This window comes from Curcuma longa, chromosome 16 (assembly GCF_044706935.1).
Source record: "Curcuma longa cultivar G26 ecotype Majalengka, Jawa Barat chromosome 16, ITB_CL_G26_1.1, whole genome shotgun sequence".
Lineage (NCBI taxonomy): Eukaryota > Viridiplantae > Streptophyta > Magnoliopsida > Zingiberales > Zingiberaceae > Curcuma > Curcuma longa.
In genome coordinates this window covers 12,030,594-12,047,130 of record NC_133876.1, presented here as the reverse complement: position 1 = coordinate 12,047,130, position 16,537 = coordinate 12,030,594, and the positions used below count along the sequence as shown (strand labels likewise).

The following is a 16,537-nucleotide window of genomic DNA, read 5'->3' as shown; positions in this document are numbered from 1 at the left end:
AAGAAGAAGAATCCCTTCTATTAGGTTTGGGGCAGTAGTGTATCTATATAAAGCAGCCAATCATGTGATGAGCTTCCAAACAGAGGTGAGGAAAAGCCAGGGAGGAGTGGTGGCGGTGGTGGTGGTGGGTCCGCCGGTCGTCGTTCCGTGCACCGCCGGACCCACAAAATGTCCAAATTAGGAGAACATTTCACTTTTCTTCTTGATTTTTAATTTATTATTATTATTTTTACTTTTGCCCTCACAGAATTCAGTAAATTAACCCTTTTTTTTTGTATCTTTAGTTAATGCCTAAAGCATTCAACTTACTTAGGCCCTATTTATTTGAGAGGATGAAACTAAAAAAGATTTATATGATGAAATTTTGTTTCTTCTACTTATTTTAGATATGGAGTCCTATTATATCAAATTATTCTTTACCAACTCGATTAAAAGTTTTCAAACATGATCAAAATAACTTTAACACTATCGTGATCATAACTATTACAATAACATTAGAATAAGGATGCAATGAACAATATAATGTGATGCTCTTTTGATATTTTTTTCAAATTTGTGATCAATTACTATCTCTGTGATTATCTTTGAATTATGATATCATTTTATTCTTGGATTTCTTTTGAAAATCATTTCACTTTGCTTCCTAATTTTTGAAATTTTCTGAAATTTCAAATTTTGGAGGACAAAGCCAGTTAAAGATTGTGGACCTTTGTGGCTCATCAAGGTGCAGTTGCAGGGACACCAGTGCCCCACAGGTGTTCGACAAAATTATCCCAGCAGGCAGTAAACCATCAGCTCAATCTTCTTCTTCTCAAAGTTGCCCGACAGGTATTTCTGAGAAATGACTCAGAGGGCTTATAATGATCAGATTCCATCCCAGATTCGTATCGGTAAGGATACTGGGGAATTCTGTAGTGCCCAGTCTTATCTTAGAGACAACAATGGACCGACGACAACGACGGTGGAGTGTTGGTTTGAGCCTTTGCCAAGGTTAGTATGGAAACATTGATGTCAACTTCTTTTGACATGTTTAATTAGTAGTCTTTATCTTTGATTCCTTGGTCCCTGGGTTTGATTAGAATGATTCATGGTGGTGGAATAATATGGCCAGGGAAGAAAAGTTGAGTGGGGTTACTTTGAGTTGGGTAAAAGTCAAGGCATGAGCTGATAAGTGATAACTTGTCATGATTTTGAGCAAGTGGATGGGTTCCACCAAACCTAATTCTCATTCAAACGAGTGGGGTTTGGCTTTGAATTGAGTAGTTTTGGTTGATTTCTGTATTTACGTCAAACTTAGTATGAACACTATTTGATTCTACTTAATTCATTTCTTGAGATCAAAGTGAACTTATGATACCAAATTGGCAATCACATTAAATGCAAGATAGACTATGAAAATGAACTCCTTGTGCATTTTGCACTCAGTTCTTGAAAAGCAATGAGGAGCTTATGCGAGTGTAGTTTTATCACTAGTTTTACTAACAATACATGTCCCTTGGCATTAACATAAATTGATCTTGGAGGGACGAATATGGAGCACCATGTACACCAAGTTCTTTAACAATACAGATGGAAGTAAACTCTCATTTCAAAGATGATGAATATTGAACTGATGACCTTGGCTATGACTATTAAAGTCTACCAACTTAGTAAGTTAACACCTTCATCTCGGATACAATTCAGATTCAAGAACAATAACTTGAGATAGATTTCTCAGAGTCAGGAAATAATAAACTACTTAATATAAGTTTCGGATTCAGATTCAGATTCAAACACTATCAAAATCCTAGATACTTAACCTGCTGTATGATTTGTTTCTACAGGGGAACAGGGAGGATGAACTTGTGGAAGACAATGAGTAGAATCTTTAATCTTATGTGTGTCTCCTTCTCTGATATAATTTTTAATGAATAGAACACACATGGTGATAACAGGTAGAGAGGCCAAGAACAAATGTCTTTGTCGAGGGAACATGAGATGACTATGCCTTTGGGATGTTGCATTGAACTCTGTAGCCGTTCTTGTGGAGATTGATGCGAGCTGTTGGGACTTCCAACTCTTCTTCCTCGACAAATGCAAGGTCGGTTGGCATCAGATTCTATCTGTCTCATTTTGTTAATGTTAAAATGTCCTCTATATTTTTATTTTACTGTCAAAATCAATCCTCTCCATTAGTGATAGCTTACTGTGAATATTTTTGTTTTAAATTAAAACTGTATTCTTCTTCCATGCGTGTTTCAGGGCTTTAATTGCACAACCAGTTGCAATATAATATGTTTCCATCAGATTGATGATTGCTCATTATTTACTGGTTTGAAATATTCCACTCCATGTTTTAGTTTAATCATTCAATGCACTTTATTATATAAAAAATTGATGAGTTGATACTTTGCCCATGAAACTTGTCCTGTCTTTTTTCTAGTGCTCACATATATATATAATATTCTCTCTTAAAAGCTAGCTTTTGTATTTGTTTAGATATACAAAGCTCACTGTGCAGTGTGCATATGTTTAGGTAGCTCTTAAAGAATATGAATGTGGAGGTCATAGATGAGGTCATATCAACCCAACTTTGATTTGACCAAATTATTTCTAGGGCACACCTCTTTACAAAATACCCTATTTGATGTAGATTATGTAAGTTTTTAGGGCATAGAAACTTCCATGATGGTCGTCAAAATTGTATTCTACTGACACTCACTCGTGCAATCATTAGCTTTGAGCTGTAGAACTTGCTTAAACCCCAATAAACCCAAGCACTTTTTAAGCATTCCAATGACCAAAAGCAAGTTTAATCAGCAATTAAATTTTGTTTATGGGTTGATTAATTTATTGCCTTGTGTTCTTCCTTTTTTAACAAAACACCTAGATCGCGCTACTAACGAGGATTCCAACTTATGTTTCATCAATTAAATGCTAAGTTTGGTTGTTTGGTTAAATAACATAAACACAACTTTTCTTTTGGATTTAAAGACACTAATTGATAGTGGTCAAGATTTAAGCCCTTAATCTCAGGGATTAATGTTTGACTTCCACCATATATTTTTGCTCAATTAAGGAGCCTAATGTAATCCTGTTAATTAGCCACAAATCCTTCCTCAAATCATTAGCATAATCCAAAGGGTTTCCCTTCTTTTTCCTATTTTTATTAAGGCATCAGAATCTTACACCTGGTAGGATTTCTTCACTCATTTTTGAACTAGATAGATTATGCAGTGTGATGATTGGAGGTAGAGCTAGTTGAAATGATTATTCAAGCTTAGAGCTTGGCACAAGCTTAGTTCAAACTCAGTCGAGCTTGATTTGTTTATATGTTATCGATCTTTCAATTCGAGCTTATTTGATTATTGAGTACACTTACACACTTGCACTTAAGCATCTATGTTTACATGATCCATCATCTGATCATCTTTCACCTGTGTTAATTCTTCCTCACAGTAGCTAAACAAGTAATAATCATGCACAACCATGATCACATATTACGATCGAGGAGAATGAGATTAATATAATTAGTTAGTTTGACATCTGTATAGCTAACCTGACCTCCTAGTTTGTTGAGCCAGTTACTATTACCGAACTAGCCTATTTGCTGGCAAGTTGCCGAGTCGTTAGTCGATTACAGGGAGGCATAAGCCATGATGTACTCTTCACTTTCTATGTTCTCTTCTCCACTTTCTCATGATCTCCACGGGTACCTCACACTTATAAATAGTAGGTATATGCTCTGGCAAAGGGTTATTGGCTCTCTTGAACTCACTTTCTTGCTTTTCTTTCTTTTCTTTCTATTACATTGTTTGGGCACCATGATGACTTGACATCGAAAGGACCTCACCGGAGCAACTCTCGGTGAGTACTTTGATGCATGTTATTCTTCGCGGAGGTAACTACATCACAAAGAGAAAGTCTCGATGTCATTGCTTCATGATATGAGGTAAAATTCTGGAGCATCAACAAGCATTTGGATTGCTAGGACATTTGAAAAGTAAAAGTGCTTCTTTAATATATATATAGAGAAAAACCTCTCTTAAGCTTTGAGTGAACTCCCAAACAATAATTAATGAGCCCGATGCGAGTCGCACCCCCTTGCCTGTGGCTTATGTCGGCCTCCCAAACAATAATTAATGAGGCTGATGCAATTCGCGCCCTACGCTGCGAAATGCAGTCAGCTCGCGATTGCAAGGTTGTAAGTCACGATCGTGAATTCCAGCTTAGACAAGAATTGTGGCCGCAACAACCCCGAATAGCTTGTAGTCTAGTTGTGCTTTCATAAATCAATCGTGATCTAACCATTTCAGCAAAAAGTGAAATCTGCCATCCCAGCGGTCTCACATGGTCGACCTCGTGACTATCTGTAAAGAGGTAAATCGAGAAGCTGCAGTTAACCATGACAGAAGATGATATTGTTTCAATTTTATCGAAATTCGACTATCGTAGTCCACTTTAACAATTCTATTTCATCGTAATCAATTCAACTATGCCCCGGAGGCAATCATGATCTGGCCATGATTCATGGCTTGGTTGCAGAATTGTGGCCACGAGCTCTTGCCTGACCCTGAATTGCAATCACAATTTTGCGATCTGACTTTTTTTTTCCCTCTCCTCCTTTCTCTTTACACTTTATTTTTTTCCCTCCATCCATTACTCGCGGAATCAAAGCCTAAGAAGTTGATGCTTGCTCCCTAGATATCTTCATCTGTTCTAATTTGTTTTTTATTTAATTTTTGTAATTATATATTTAACAAGTAACTACTAAAAGCAACAACACACGCCATCAAAGGATTTCATATGATTATTTATGATATTTATCGCCTTGAGTACACTTAGCCAGTTGCACTTAAACATCTATGCATACATCTCTTTTGCAACTCCGGTCTCCAACTCAGCTAAATATCTATGCATACATAATCCATCATCTAATCACCTTTCACTTATTCCTCTCAGTAGCTAAACAAGTAATAATCATGCACAACCATACTATATAGCTAGGCAAAAGCTCAAATAGACTAACACCTCCCTTGCAACAGGCTTGCAAGGTCTTGGTGTTGGTGGAATCCACACCGGAGGCGATGGTTCACAATGACCAGGAGATTTGCAAATTATAGACCGCTTTGGATGGAGCCGGAATGAAGAAGAAGAGGAAGAGGAAGAGGACTAGCAACCAGCAAAGCAGCCGGGCAAAGCTGCCAGTGTTTTGAGAGAAGTAGAAATGTTTCTTCATTCGGAGAGGATTTTGGTTTGCTTGTGATGTGAATTGAAGTGAATTGAAGAAGAGGGTGAACACATATATAGAGATCTATGTAGTGCCTTTTTATTTGAATACGATGGCTTTCTTTCTTTTTTTTTTTTTGGGCAAAAAAGGTGAATCCGTCACCTTCGCCCCACACGATCGGTGTATTTGTAAAAATTTGTGAGGAGGTAAATCAAGAACTGCAGTTTCACGACGCAGGAGGGTATTATCTGACTTCGTCAAGATTCGAATTTTTGTCCTCTTCTGCAGATCTGCTGCGTCATAACCAACTCAGCTATGCTTTGAGGAGGGCCTTCTTGTGAAGTCTATCAAAGGAGTGAACCCTTGGAAAAGTTAGAAAAGGAATACTAAATGCCATCACTAAGTTTGACTTAATTGGAGTTGGCTTGGCTCCTTGCACATGACTTGGACTTCTTCACAAAGTGTTCCATACGACATTAGACGTGGAACACTCTCCGCCTTAAATAATAATAAAAAATATTTATTTTTATTTAATTTAGATATTTAATTTTTACTTATCCGACTAATGTTGAAGCTGATGACGTGATCGGCCTAACATAATTTTCTAAAAAAAAATGTTATGAACAATATGAAAATATATCATCCATAATATCATAGTTTATTGACCGTTATGATGTGATGAGATCATAAGTTGTCTTTCTATACCATTTCTTGTCATTGGAAGGTTATATGGATTCAACTAAGTTGGGCTTTAGAGTCATCAATTTAGGTTAATCCGTCGAATTGATTCACTTGTCAAATAATTTAAATAATTGAGTTAAAATTTTATTAATTTATTTAAAAATGAGCTTAAACGGTTCAGCTTGTGCACATTGTGAGTCTAGGTGATGTCAATTTCGGGTTGACCAAAGAGTTGAGAAGGATTTTTTTCTTCAAAATTAGATTATAAATTTATAATGATATATGTATTTTGTAGTGAAAGTTGTATTTTTTTAATATCAATTACTTTATTTAGTTAATATGTATAAGTGTGAAATTAAGAATTAGAAATTTTATTGAAGATTTTTTTGGAAATATTTATTTATGAAATAATTAAATTTAATAAATTTTAAGAATATATATATTTTTTAGTCGACCGATCACTTAATTTGTAACTTATCTTGGGTTGGGGATTTTTCATGTCCGTCAAGATGGCAGAGTAGATTGGCAGGTTGTGGGTCTAAGTTGGTCCAGGCAGGTCGACTTGTGATAGACTTGGATTGGTCTGCAAGTTGAAAATGATTTTTTTAAAAATTAGATTATGGATTTACAAAGATACATGTAATTTTCTAATGAAAGTTGTAAATTTTTTATGTCAATTGTTTTAGCTAATTTATATTTGAAAATTTTTAATAAATAGTTATTTATAAAATGATTAAATTTAATAAAATTTAAAAATTTTTTAATATTTTTTTAGTGGGCCGGATTCACTTTCCGTTAGATGATGAATTTTTTATGGATCAACTCTCCATCATGCATCCGACCAGCCCAACAACTCATGGACTAAGGCCCAAAGGTTAATGGGCCGGTCCAAAAAGCCGGCCCATCCAATTAGACCAACCACGTCACGCCCTTCTGCAGTCGCACTTCCTGTTCGAACGCCTATATAAACTGACCCACACCGTCTCTCATTCCATTATTCGCTGATCGCGAGGGCGGAGCGATCTCCTCCCTCTTCCTCCTCTTTTCGCAGATTCCTCCTTCTCGATCCTTTGCTTTCCGATCGGAACCCTAAATACCCGCTCTCCGGCCTCTCGATCGCCCGCTGACGCCGTCATCTCCGCAGACGCCGCACCTGTTGCCCTAATTTTCGCCGCTCACTCGATCTACTCACCAATGGCGGTGATCACTATGGCTGCCAAGTACAAGACGACTGTCAAGGAGCCCGGGATTCCCGGGGTGCTCAAGATGGTGATTCCCCCTGGCTTTATTCAACTATTTTTTGTCAGAAGCTACTTTTAGGTTAGAATAGCGTGGATATTTGGTTGCGGTAGATAATTCACTTTTTAGCCAAATGTTTCTAGGCATGATGAATCTTCATTTCAGCCTACTTCTTGTGTAATTAGTTAGTAGGTGTCCTATATGTTTAGTGCTTTGTTAGGCAAATCCAAACACTTGCAGTTTACCACATAGCAGCCATGATTCATTCTCTGGAAAAAGTTTATGAGCCAGCGGAAGCTTATGAACTTTCCTTCATTGCCAAATAACTAATGTTAAACCTGCTGTTGTTGGTCAATCTCTTTACCTGTCTGTAGTAGATAGTGGTTCTGATTTTACTTCTGATGATCTTAATGAAGATTATTTAGTGTCGGAATGTCCCGTGTTATTCTGATGGTAATGATCAATATCATTCCATGTCTTTTAGATGGAAGATGTCTTTGCTTTCACTCCAAATGATCCAAGGTCAGCAAAGAAACTTAAAGTAGATTTTAGAAACATTAAAGGTAAGGTAGCTTTCCTCATTTTTGCACCCCTCTTGATTTTCGCTTGTCCTACAATTTTCATGAAACAAAGTTGTTTTTGGTTCTTGTCATGTGATTTCCAGGTCATAAATTCAGTAAAGATGGTTCAAAGCAGGCATTGTTGAACCTTACGCAAGATCCAGAAAAGGTGTTTTATGATTCATATTTATACCTAATCTAAACATCTCCTGATAGTTTTAACATACAGGAAAAGAGTTAGTGTTTGCAATCAAAATAATGTTCTGCTATATCAATTTCCATATTCTCCTTGTATTCTCACTATTTCAGGGTGGAGGCTACATTTTTGAGTTCAATAATTTTGCGGAACGCAATGTTTGTCGAGATTTTGTAGGTAAAATCTAGTTTCTTTGACTTATTCTTTAGCTTGAAAAAATTGTACAAGTTTTGTTAAATAAAAATTGTTTTAGATACAAAATAATGTATCTAATTGTGTATTTGTTTTGTCTTTAAAGATTGTAAAATTGGTTATTATCATATGTTATTAATTCAGACAAAGTTTTTTTTTTTTGACTTCGTATCAAATCTCTAGTTGATATACAACTATAGTTTTGTGGATGTGAACTTTCTTCCTGCACCATTTCTATTGACCAATGTATAGTAGCGCATGAGACTACGGTTCCATATGGGTTCTCATACTCAAAGATCCCACTTGTGACACATGAACTATAACAAATGTCTGCATAATTGTCTATACATAAATAAAAAAATAGCTAACTCCAAACATTGCATAAACTATAAATGGCACATGCATTTTACAAACAAGTAACTCCAATGCCAATTATATCATCCCTATAGGGAGGCACTTGTCCTTGCAAACCAAGGACACCAATCCACTAATCCTAGCAATTAGACAATTTGCATTCGTCGAAATGCTACATGAACATTGTAGTGAGCACCAGAAATGCCCATATTGAATATTGCAATGAAGTTTAAATGACATGTTTAAAAATCATAAAAGTAAGCTGCAGGTGCAGGTGCTGTTATATGGAAATTGTCTTTGGGATGAATGAGTTGTCAGTGGTTAAAATATTACCTATGGAGTTGAGTCAGGGAAATATCCATGTAGCCTACTCCAAATAGTTTGATTAAATGCTGTTTCTTTTTTAGGACATGAGGTTCTATATGTGCTACCTCAACAACCATGAAAATGCAGTGTATTGATAAGTTTGACATTTGAACATTTCTGTTGGTTTCTAAAGTAACTGGTTACCCCTTAACAGGGAAAGTTTTAGGAAAGTTTCAGACTTTGACATCCGAACAAACTGATCAGCCATCATCTGAGAAAGTTACTGATTCAATCGAACAACTTAGCACTAAAGAGATGGAGCACAGAATGAAGTTGTTGCGAGAAGATAGGTAATATTTATGTTATTGTCTAACTATTCTATCTTTCTAGTCTCTTCTCAATCTTCTCATGGAGGTAGAAAGTATTTGGTTCTCTTGATTTTTTAATTGACCATTTGATTAAAGTCTTCTTCTAAGTCTTATATCCTCAAATGTTATCTCAATTTGTCACTGGTTGCTTTCAAGCAATCTGATAGGTTGGAAAATAATTTAATAAATGAATTTTTTACTAATGTAGTTGATTTATGTTCATCTACCTCTCTTTGTTGTTAGTGGAGTGTGAATATCCTGAATTTGATGTCTGTTTCTCACTTCTGTAGCAGTTGGTATCAAACTTTACATTAAATGCGTTGACACACTAGTCCTTGTACTTACACTAATTAAAATCTGGAACAATGAGAAGTGCTCTTCTAGTGTTGTAACCTATCTATTTATCTTCTATTTTCCACTATAGATATATATGTATATAGGTTGCAATGCCTGATCTACACATGCTAACTTGTGCATTCTGCAGTGAATTGCAAAAATTGCACAAGGAACTTGTCTTTGGCAAGGTGCTGACAGAATCTGAGTTTTGGGCCTCTAGGAAGGTGGTTAAACTATTGAGAATCCATTAGCTAAATAGTTTGTCTTGCTTCAAATGATATTGAAATATTCTCTTGGCTTTATTTGATGCAGGCTCTACTTGATGATGATTCTGATAGAACATTAAAGCAGCGGACAGGCTTCAAAAGTGCAATGCTTGCAGATATAAGACCATCAACTGATGGTCGGGTACTACTAGGAATTTCTCCGAGTCACTAATTTTTTCTTATTTTCTTTTAGTTTTAATTACTTCCTTTACTGCTTTCAAGCCATGTATGCCCCAGCCATTTGGGATTGTCTACATGGATCTTGTCCCTCCACAAGCTTCTGTTAAAATATTAATTTTCTTATTTAATCACTCATTTTAAAAGATTCTATTGATTTACTTTAATTCCACTTTTGTTGATATTCTTGGCAGACCAATAAAGTCACATTCAGCTTGACACCGGAGATAATTCATCAGGTAAATACATTCTTTAATGGAATTATTTAATAGAAGGAAACATGCAGTAGATGATTTTTTTTTTTACTGTTTATGTTTATGAGAGGAACTTCTATTTATTGTTGAATGGATAGGGAATAAGGAAGTAGATTGAGTGGATGGGAAACTAGGTAGCATGTTTAGTGTAAAGAAGATGGTTAGTCTTCTTTTATTGCTACCATGCTTTTCGGACTAATGGACTATGATTTCTTTTTATTTCACAGATTTTTGCTGAAAAACCTGCTGTTCATCGGGCATTTTTGAATTTTGTTCCAGTCAAGGTACCATGATATTTTTTGTCAGACCTTTATACCCTTCAGAGTCTGCTTTTTGTTTATCAGATCTCCTTTCATGGCTTTAAATATTTCAAGCATGTATAATGTTTTTCTTTTCCCCTCTGATACTATAGCAGTGCATGTTAACTCATTTCTTTGGGATTTCTAGATGACAGAAAAGGATTTTTGGACAAAATATTGCAGAGCTGAGTATCTCCATAGGACAAAAAATTCTGTTGCTGCTGCAGCAGAGGCAGCTGAAGATGAAGAACTTGCTGTTTTTTTGAAGCATGATGACATACTGGCAAATGAAGCACGGCGAAAGGTACTTACTGGGCTGATTTAGACATCAACCTACTACATTTCTCAGATAATTTTGCAACTGCATAGGTTGTTAAGATTTGCGACAAAGGATGCTGCAGTTTTGTGAGTAACAGTCTATTTAATGCAGATCAGACGGGTTGATCCAACCTTAGACATGGAAGCTGATTCTAGTGATGACTACATTCATCTTTCTGTACGTATGAGATACTTGCCTTTACTCCTGTAGAATTTCCTGTTTGGTTGCTTTCCATGTTGGTTCCTTAGGGTTAAAACTAGCAGCCAATGATAAACTGGAAAATTTGCATTAATGTGATGATTGGGAGCAAGTCTGCTGACTAACGAGCATGATGAGCAAGTCTGCTTACCCAATTCCATCCAGCTTTCTATTGGTTTTGGATTACCTGCCCTAGTTACTTTTTTCGCATGATCAGGAATTTCCTTTTTGTTTTAGTAATTGAAATTTAGATGTCTACTAGAAATTTTTTTCCCAATTGTTTTCTTTGTTATTCTTGTTCCTTAGTTGAGTTAATTGTTTCCTGGATCTTAATTACACTTGATAGTAAATAATAATCATTAGTGCCCTTGAATAATTTTGCACTCATTACAAGTACATCGAATCACTTGTATTTGCCAAACTGTAGTTTGCTTTTTGTTAATTTACAGGATCATGGAATTCTTCGAGATGGCAGCAAGGAGACTATTGACAGTGAGAATGATTTTGCTAGGAGGACTCTTGCACAAGATGTTAACCGTCATGCAGCGGTTGTTCTTGAAGGGAGGGCATTAGGTGAGACAAACTATTCATATAATTTGAACATAATCCTAGTTATCTCCTGCTGCACAATATGGTTGGCAAACTCAGCCGATCCCAACATGGATTGACCAACGGCTCAGAATAGGCAGAAACCAATCCAATTTTGGCCAAGAAATTGGGCAATGCTATTGATGTTTGGAGGTATGCAAGAATCTGAAAAAAAAATGGGAATTGAATTGATTTTGGGAGATCTCAGATAGAATTATGAGAATTGAAGGAGCCAACTCTTTTCCCCAAATGGGCTTTTTATCATTGCAAACATTGGGAGAAAAAAGGAAAAATAAAGTTGGCTAGGATTCAAATACCTCCATACTGTATGTTTGTAGAAAGAAGAGGAACAGGCCTTTGCTCAGAAGGAAAAAGAATTGGTGCCTTGAAGTTGAGGGACTGCTAAATCCGAAAGGAGATGAGGAATGGAGTGTCCTACACCGAGTTTTTTTATTAATTGGAAATTTGCACAGTTTCTAATAAACAAAACAATATTAACATTTAATTTGTTTAATTGATTCTATGGCAAAAGAGGAAGAGAAAACATCATTCTAACAATATTAATTAGTTATATTCTGGATTCTTGATCATCACCTTGTATTTTATTCATACAATTTTAGTTTGTTAAATTAGTTGATTAATTAACGTAATTCTTTTTACTAATCCTTTACAAGACATTAATAATTGCCAAATGTAATTAATTATGTCTAAGTTTGTTAATTGAATCTGAATTTTCAGTAAGTAATTGTTTTTAGTTAAGATATTGTTTGATATTTCTTTTTTTCTTTAATAATTATATAACACTATAACTTATAATTAAAGAATGTACTAAATCTAATTACTAAAAATATTATCAATGATAAGATTTTGTGTGTTATAAACATATGAATAATCAGATTAGGTGTGGGGAAAATGTGATAATTCAGGTAGATAGATTGAAGGTGGATGGGAATGTCATATTTAGAGGGAGAGGGTGATAAGAATGTGTCGAAGTGAAAAACATTGGTTATAACTCCGGGATTCTTGCAATCTTTCTTACCCCCAAGGAGGTCTAGGGTAGTCAACATCACCTCTGGTCTAGTTGTGATTCCACATGGTAATATGGTTGGGATATTCAATTTTTCCTGTTAGTTTTTCCGTCCGCTCTGACACGATCTTCACCATCACTCTTGCTTTGTGGATATAGATATCGAGTTAGGAGACACACGGACTGTAGCTGAAGCACTCGCAAGGTCTAAACAGGGTTAGCACCACATTCTTCATTATTAATATGCTCCCTCCATATGTTTATCAACTTTACATAATTTTATGTTTGTTTATGATTGCCTCAAGCAGCATCATCTGCTGACACACCTGATGAGAATGCTAATCTAGAGAGACAGGAAAGGGCTGCTCGAATGACTGAGATTGAAGATCTTCAGGCTTCCCGTAGCCTTCCATATGCATCACTTTGCATCAAGGTGTATTTTGCTTGTGTGAATCATGAAATCTTTGTTACGTTAACACAAGCAGGTAATAATGTTTGTTGTTTCAGGATCCACGAGAGTATTTTGATTTTCAACAAGTAAATGCACTAAAGGCTTTAGGTGGCACTGGTTCTAGAACAATAGATTACAGCCTAAATACTGAGGATGCATATTATTATCTAGTGCAACAGATCTCTGAGGTGAAGTTGCAAGGTTTGCATAATCCAGTTGTTCAATCTGACACTGCTCTTAAGGTAGATTTCTTCATACTGAGAGCTGTCTTTCCTCCTTCCTATTTGGTTATATTTCTGAACTATTTCTATATATCTCATCCTGCATGTCTACTTTTTTCATACATATTTTTCAGATTGCTTTGCTAGCACGTCCTCCAAGTATGTTGAAAATTTAAATTCATTGCATGTGTTTTGCTTGAGAAGTAGAAGAAAATTAAGGTGCTGTATTGGCAAAGTTTCTCTATTCCCTTTTACTCACGTCCTTTTTCCTTCCTAAGTTTTGGCAATTACCAAATATTGCTTATCACAATATCATTCCCGATCAACTTCCTTTTGCTTTCTTTTGTTTCAATTCTCTCCATTTTTGAATGGTCCTTGTATACTCAATCCTTTCCCCTTCCTCTTGTAGATCTGGTGATGATACTAATATAACCTCTTGCAAGGGTTGGAACTTCCCTAACCTTAAACAGTAACTCAATAATATCATATTTGATGTTGACCTTTATTTTAGAGAAAAGCTTTAGTCTATATCATTTAATTTACATGTTCATGAATTATGACTATTGTATGGAGCAGGAAAACCTAACTCACTCACTGGTATGAGCTAGGTTCTTAGTGGGCTTACGCAGCAGATTTCGAGTACCAGATATAATCTTGGAAAGAATCCACAGGAGAGCGTCCTTGATAGATTACCTAAAAGGACCAAGGATGAGATTATGCTTGTGAGTTTCCCTTGGAACGTTAAGCTTGCATTGTTGCATGAAAATTTCCTATTTGCTTGATCATGCATTGTGTTAGTTCTCCAATTATGTAGGATATGCATAGACTTCTGTGCTGCAAATTTTGCAATTCAAAGGTTTTATAGCTCTTTTTTGTCATTTAGAGAAGAACTCTTATTCCTTGCATTTTTTGCAGCATTGGATGTCAATTCAGGAGTTACTTCGACACTTTTGGTCGTCTTATCCAATCACAACTGCCTACCTATATAATAAAGTAATATCTCATTTTCTGCTATTGAGCTTAAAAATCTTTTTTTTTATCACCTATCAGTTTTGTTACCATGTTTAATTAATCAGAGTTCTAGGCTCTGTTGCTCAACATTTTGAAACCAATAATTTTGTTTTTTCAAAAATAGTAAAGCCAAGAACTTTTATGGTATATACATAATGTGCATTGATAGTTGAACATTATAGATAATTTCAACAATTTTGCATGAACTTTTAAGCCTAATACAAGACTTACATGAAGATCTTTGTATAATGGTAGCTCAGATCAGTAGTACTAATTCATTCACTAGACATTTTCTATTGTCTTTGCTGCTCCAAACTAAGCATAGTAATTGTTCTCTCTTGCTGTCCTTTTCTGAAGATTTATAGTTAGCTACTATTGGCGTCCTTAATCACAGCAGATACAAACTTCCAATCATCTCATGTTTAATTTTCTGCATAAGTTGTCTTCTTTTGGTGGCTCTGATTGTTTAAGCCTGATTGTTAAAGCAGTTGCATTTTAGGTGTTCCCATGAACATGATAATGCTAGGGGCAAACCTGGTTACTAAATTCACATGGAACACTCACTTGCTTCATGGTTTCTCTGTATATTATATTCTGTTTCATATGTCTATTTCCATTACTTTTAAAATTTAGGCTCCATCTTATTTACCTTGTTGTCGACCCCATTCAAAATCTACAAATTCTTCACTATCTGAAACAATATTTGAATCAGGTTCTTAGGCTAAAGAGTGCTATGGCTGATATCTATCAGAAGCTCAAGGTATAATGCCCTTTCTCATCTATCAATACATCTTTTAAATACGGAGTTTGTATGTATATGTTCTCTATATTCATGCATATAGTAAGGGATGTACAGATTAACCGAAAATGTATACTTTTTCTTTGCGACTTTGCTAAAATCTCAATTTACTTGTTTCTTTGATATCTGCGGTGAGGGTTAGAAGAAAAGGATTCTGCATAATCTATACTCAATTTTAGCAAAATTAAGTGAGGCAACTTACAGAGACCCTTGTTTTTGCCAATCTTTTAACATTTAGGAGAGAATTTTCATCTCAGATTTCTGACCTTTGATATCATCTTTGAATCTTGGGATATTGATTTTATTTCCTTCCTTTTCTTTTTTTATGTGGTATCTTAAAGCTATCTGCACTTAACATTTCCTTTCTCTGGATTTCCAGGCCATAAAGGATGTGCAGTCAGATTTCCGGCATCAAATTTCTCTTCTTATTCAGCCCATGCTTCAGGTACATCAGTGTACAATCTTTTTGATTCAAGTCCTTCATAGTTGCCAAGTCTCATGCAGTAGTTGGATCTTAATAAACAAAAGTACATGCTTTTTAGAATTGCTCTTGATCTTTTAAGAATTAATTTTCAAATATTTCTAAAGATTGGGAATATTTTAAAAATAAGTAAATGGCAAATTGTCTTTATTCCAAGCAATTCAATTTAGAAAAAGAAACACCATTTTCATATCTTCATGATTGCAATAAGGTTAAGGGGATTACTGAGAAACATTTGTATAACTGTTTGGCTGCAATTTCATCAATCCTAGCTTTCATAGTCATTTGTTTGTTCATTTTTTCTTACATTAGCACCAAAAATGGCTTATTCAATTTAGAATGAATATGAGCATTTAAAAAGTAGTTGGTAGAAACTTTCACTCTAAAATAGCAGGTAAATCTTATTTTTTTAAAAGAAGAAGAGAAAAACCATATCACATGCCTAATTATCATATTCAGATTCTAGATTCTGATTATTTCATGCCTCTGCATTTTTAATTTTTTCCTGGAAAACCTCCTTTCGCTTTCCTTTTTTTTTCACAAATTGGCAAGAAAAACCATATGCAAACGAAATTATGTATGCTTGCACTCAGCTAAATCTCAATCATTTGGTACTTGAAACCGATTTGATGAAGATAATAACTAATATTCATTTCCGGTTTCCATGTTTGACGTTACCTTAGAGCCCATCCTCATTCAAGATCGATGCTGTTAATTTGATCCCATCTCTCTGTCTAATCTGCATATCCTTTCGGTTTCAAATATTTGTGTTTACACTCTCATCCTAGCGTTCCATCATTCCAGGCTCTGGATGCTGCGTTTGCTCATTACGATGCAGAAGAACATAAGCATTCAACAAAAAATGGAGCGAGACCGAATGGTTTTGTTCAGTAACAATGTCTTCTTTTTTTCTTCTTCTGTACATTTAATTAAATTTTGTTATAATCATAGACATATTCTTGGTGCAACTTTAAACCGAAGAGGAGAGAAGACTTCACATCGACA

The 16,537-nt window shown here is 35.3% G+C and overlaps 1 protein-coding gene across 2 annotated transcripts; it reads left to right on the top strand.

The window, feature by feature from the left end:
* The first annotated feature begins 6,911 nt into the window (after positions 1-6,911).
* LOC141847756 (general transcription and DNA repair factor IIH subunit TFB1-1-like) lies at positions 6,912-16,537 on the top strand. 2 transcript variants are annotated; one of them, XM_074735840.1, is made up of 21 exons: positions 6,912-7,159; positions 7,614-7,692; positions 7,794-7,858; positions 7,999-8,062; positions 8,952-9,087; positions 9,590-9,665; positions 9,754-9,849; positions 10,079-10,123; positions 10,366-10,422; positions 10,586-10,741; positions 10,868-10,933; positions 11,404-11,527; positions 12,729-12,785; positions 12,878-13,002; positions 13,077-13,262; positions 13,850-13,963; positions 14,157-14,234; positions 14,965-15,012; positions 15,431-15,496; positions 16,337-16,412; positions 16,484-16,537. In XM_074735840.1, exons 1-21 carry the CDS (start codon positions 7,085-7,087, stop codon positions 16,504-16,506), a joined length of 1,812 nt encoding a protein of 603 aa, XP_074591941.1. In that variant the 5' UTR covers positions 6,912-7,084; the 3' UTR covers positions 16,507-16,537. The 2 variants fall into 2 exon arrangements, 1 of the variants encoding a protein (XP_074591941.1); XR_012603426.1 differs by lacking the exons at positions 14,965-15,012; positions 15,431-15,496; positions 16,337-16,412; positions 16,484-16,537 and having other exon boundaries at positions 13,818-13,963; positions 14,157-14,166.

Coding starts and splice junctions, on each gene's coding strand:
- LOC141847756 (XM_074735840.1), top strand. CDS start 7,085: ATGGCGGTGATCACTATGGCTGCCAAGTACAAGACGACTGTCAAGGAG. Junction 14,235..14,964: donor CTGCCTACCTATATAATAAA/GTAATATCTCAT, acceptor TATTTGAATCAG/GTTCTTAGGCTAAAGAGTGC. Junction 15,497..16,336: donor TTATTCAGCCCATGCTTCAG/GTACATCAGTGT, acceptor CCATCATTCCAG/GCTCTGGATGCTGCGTTTGC.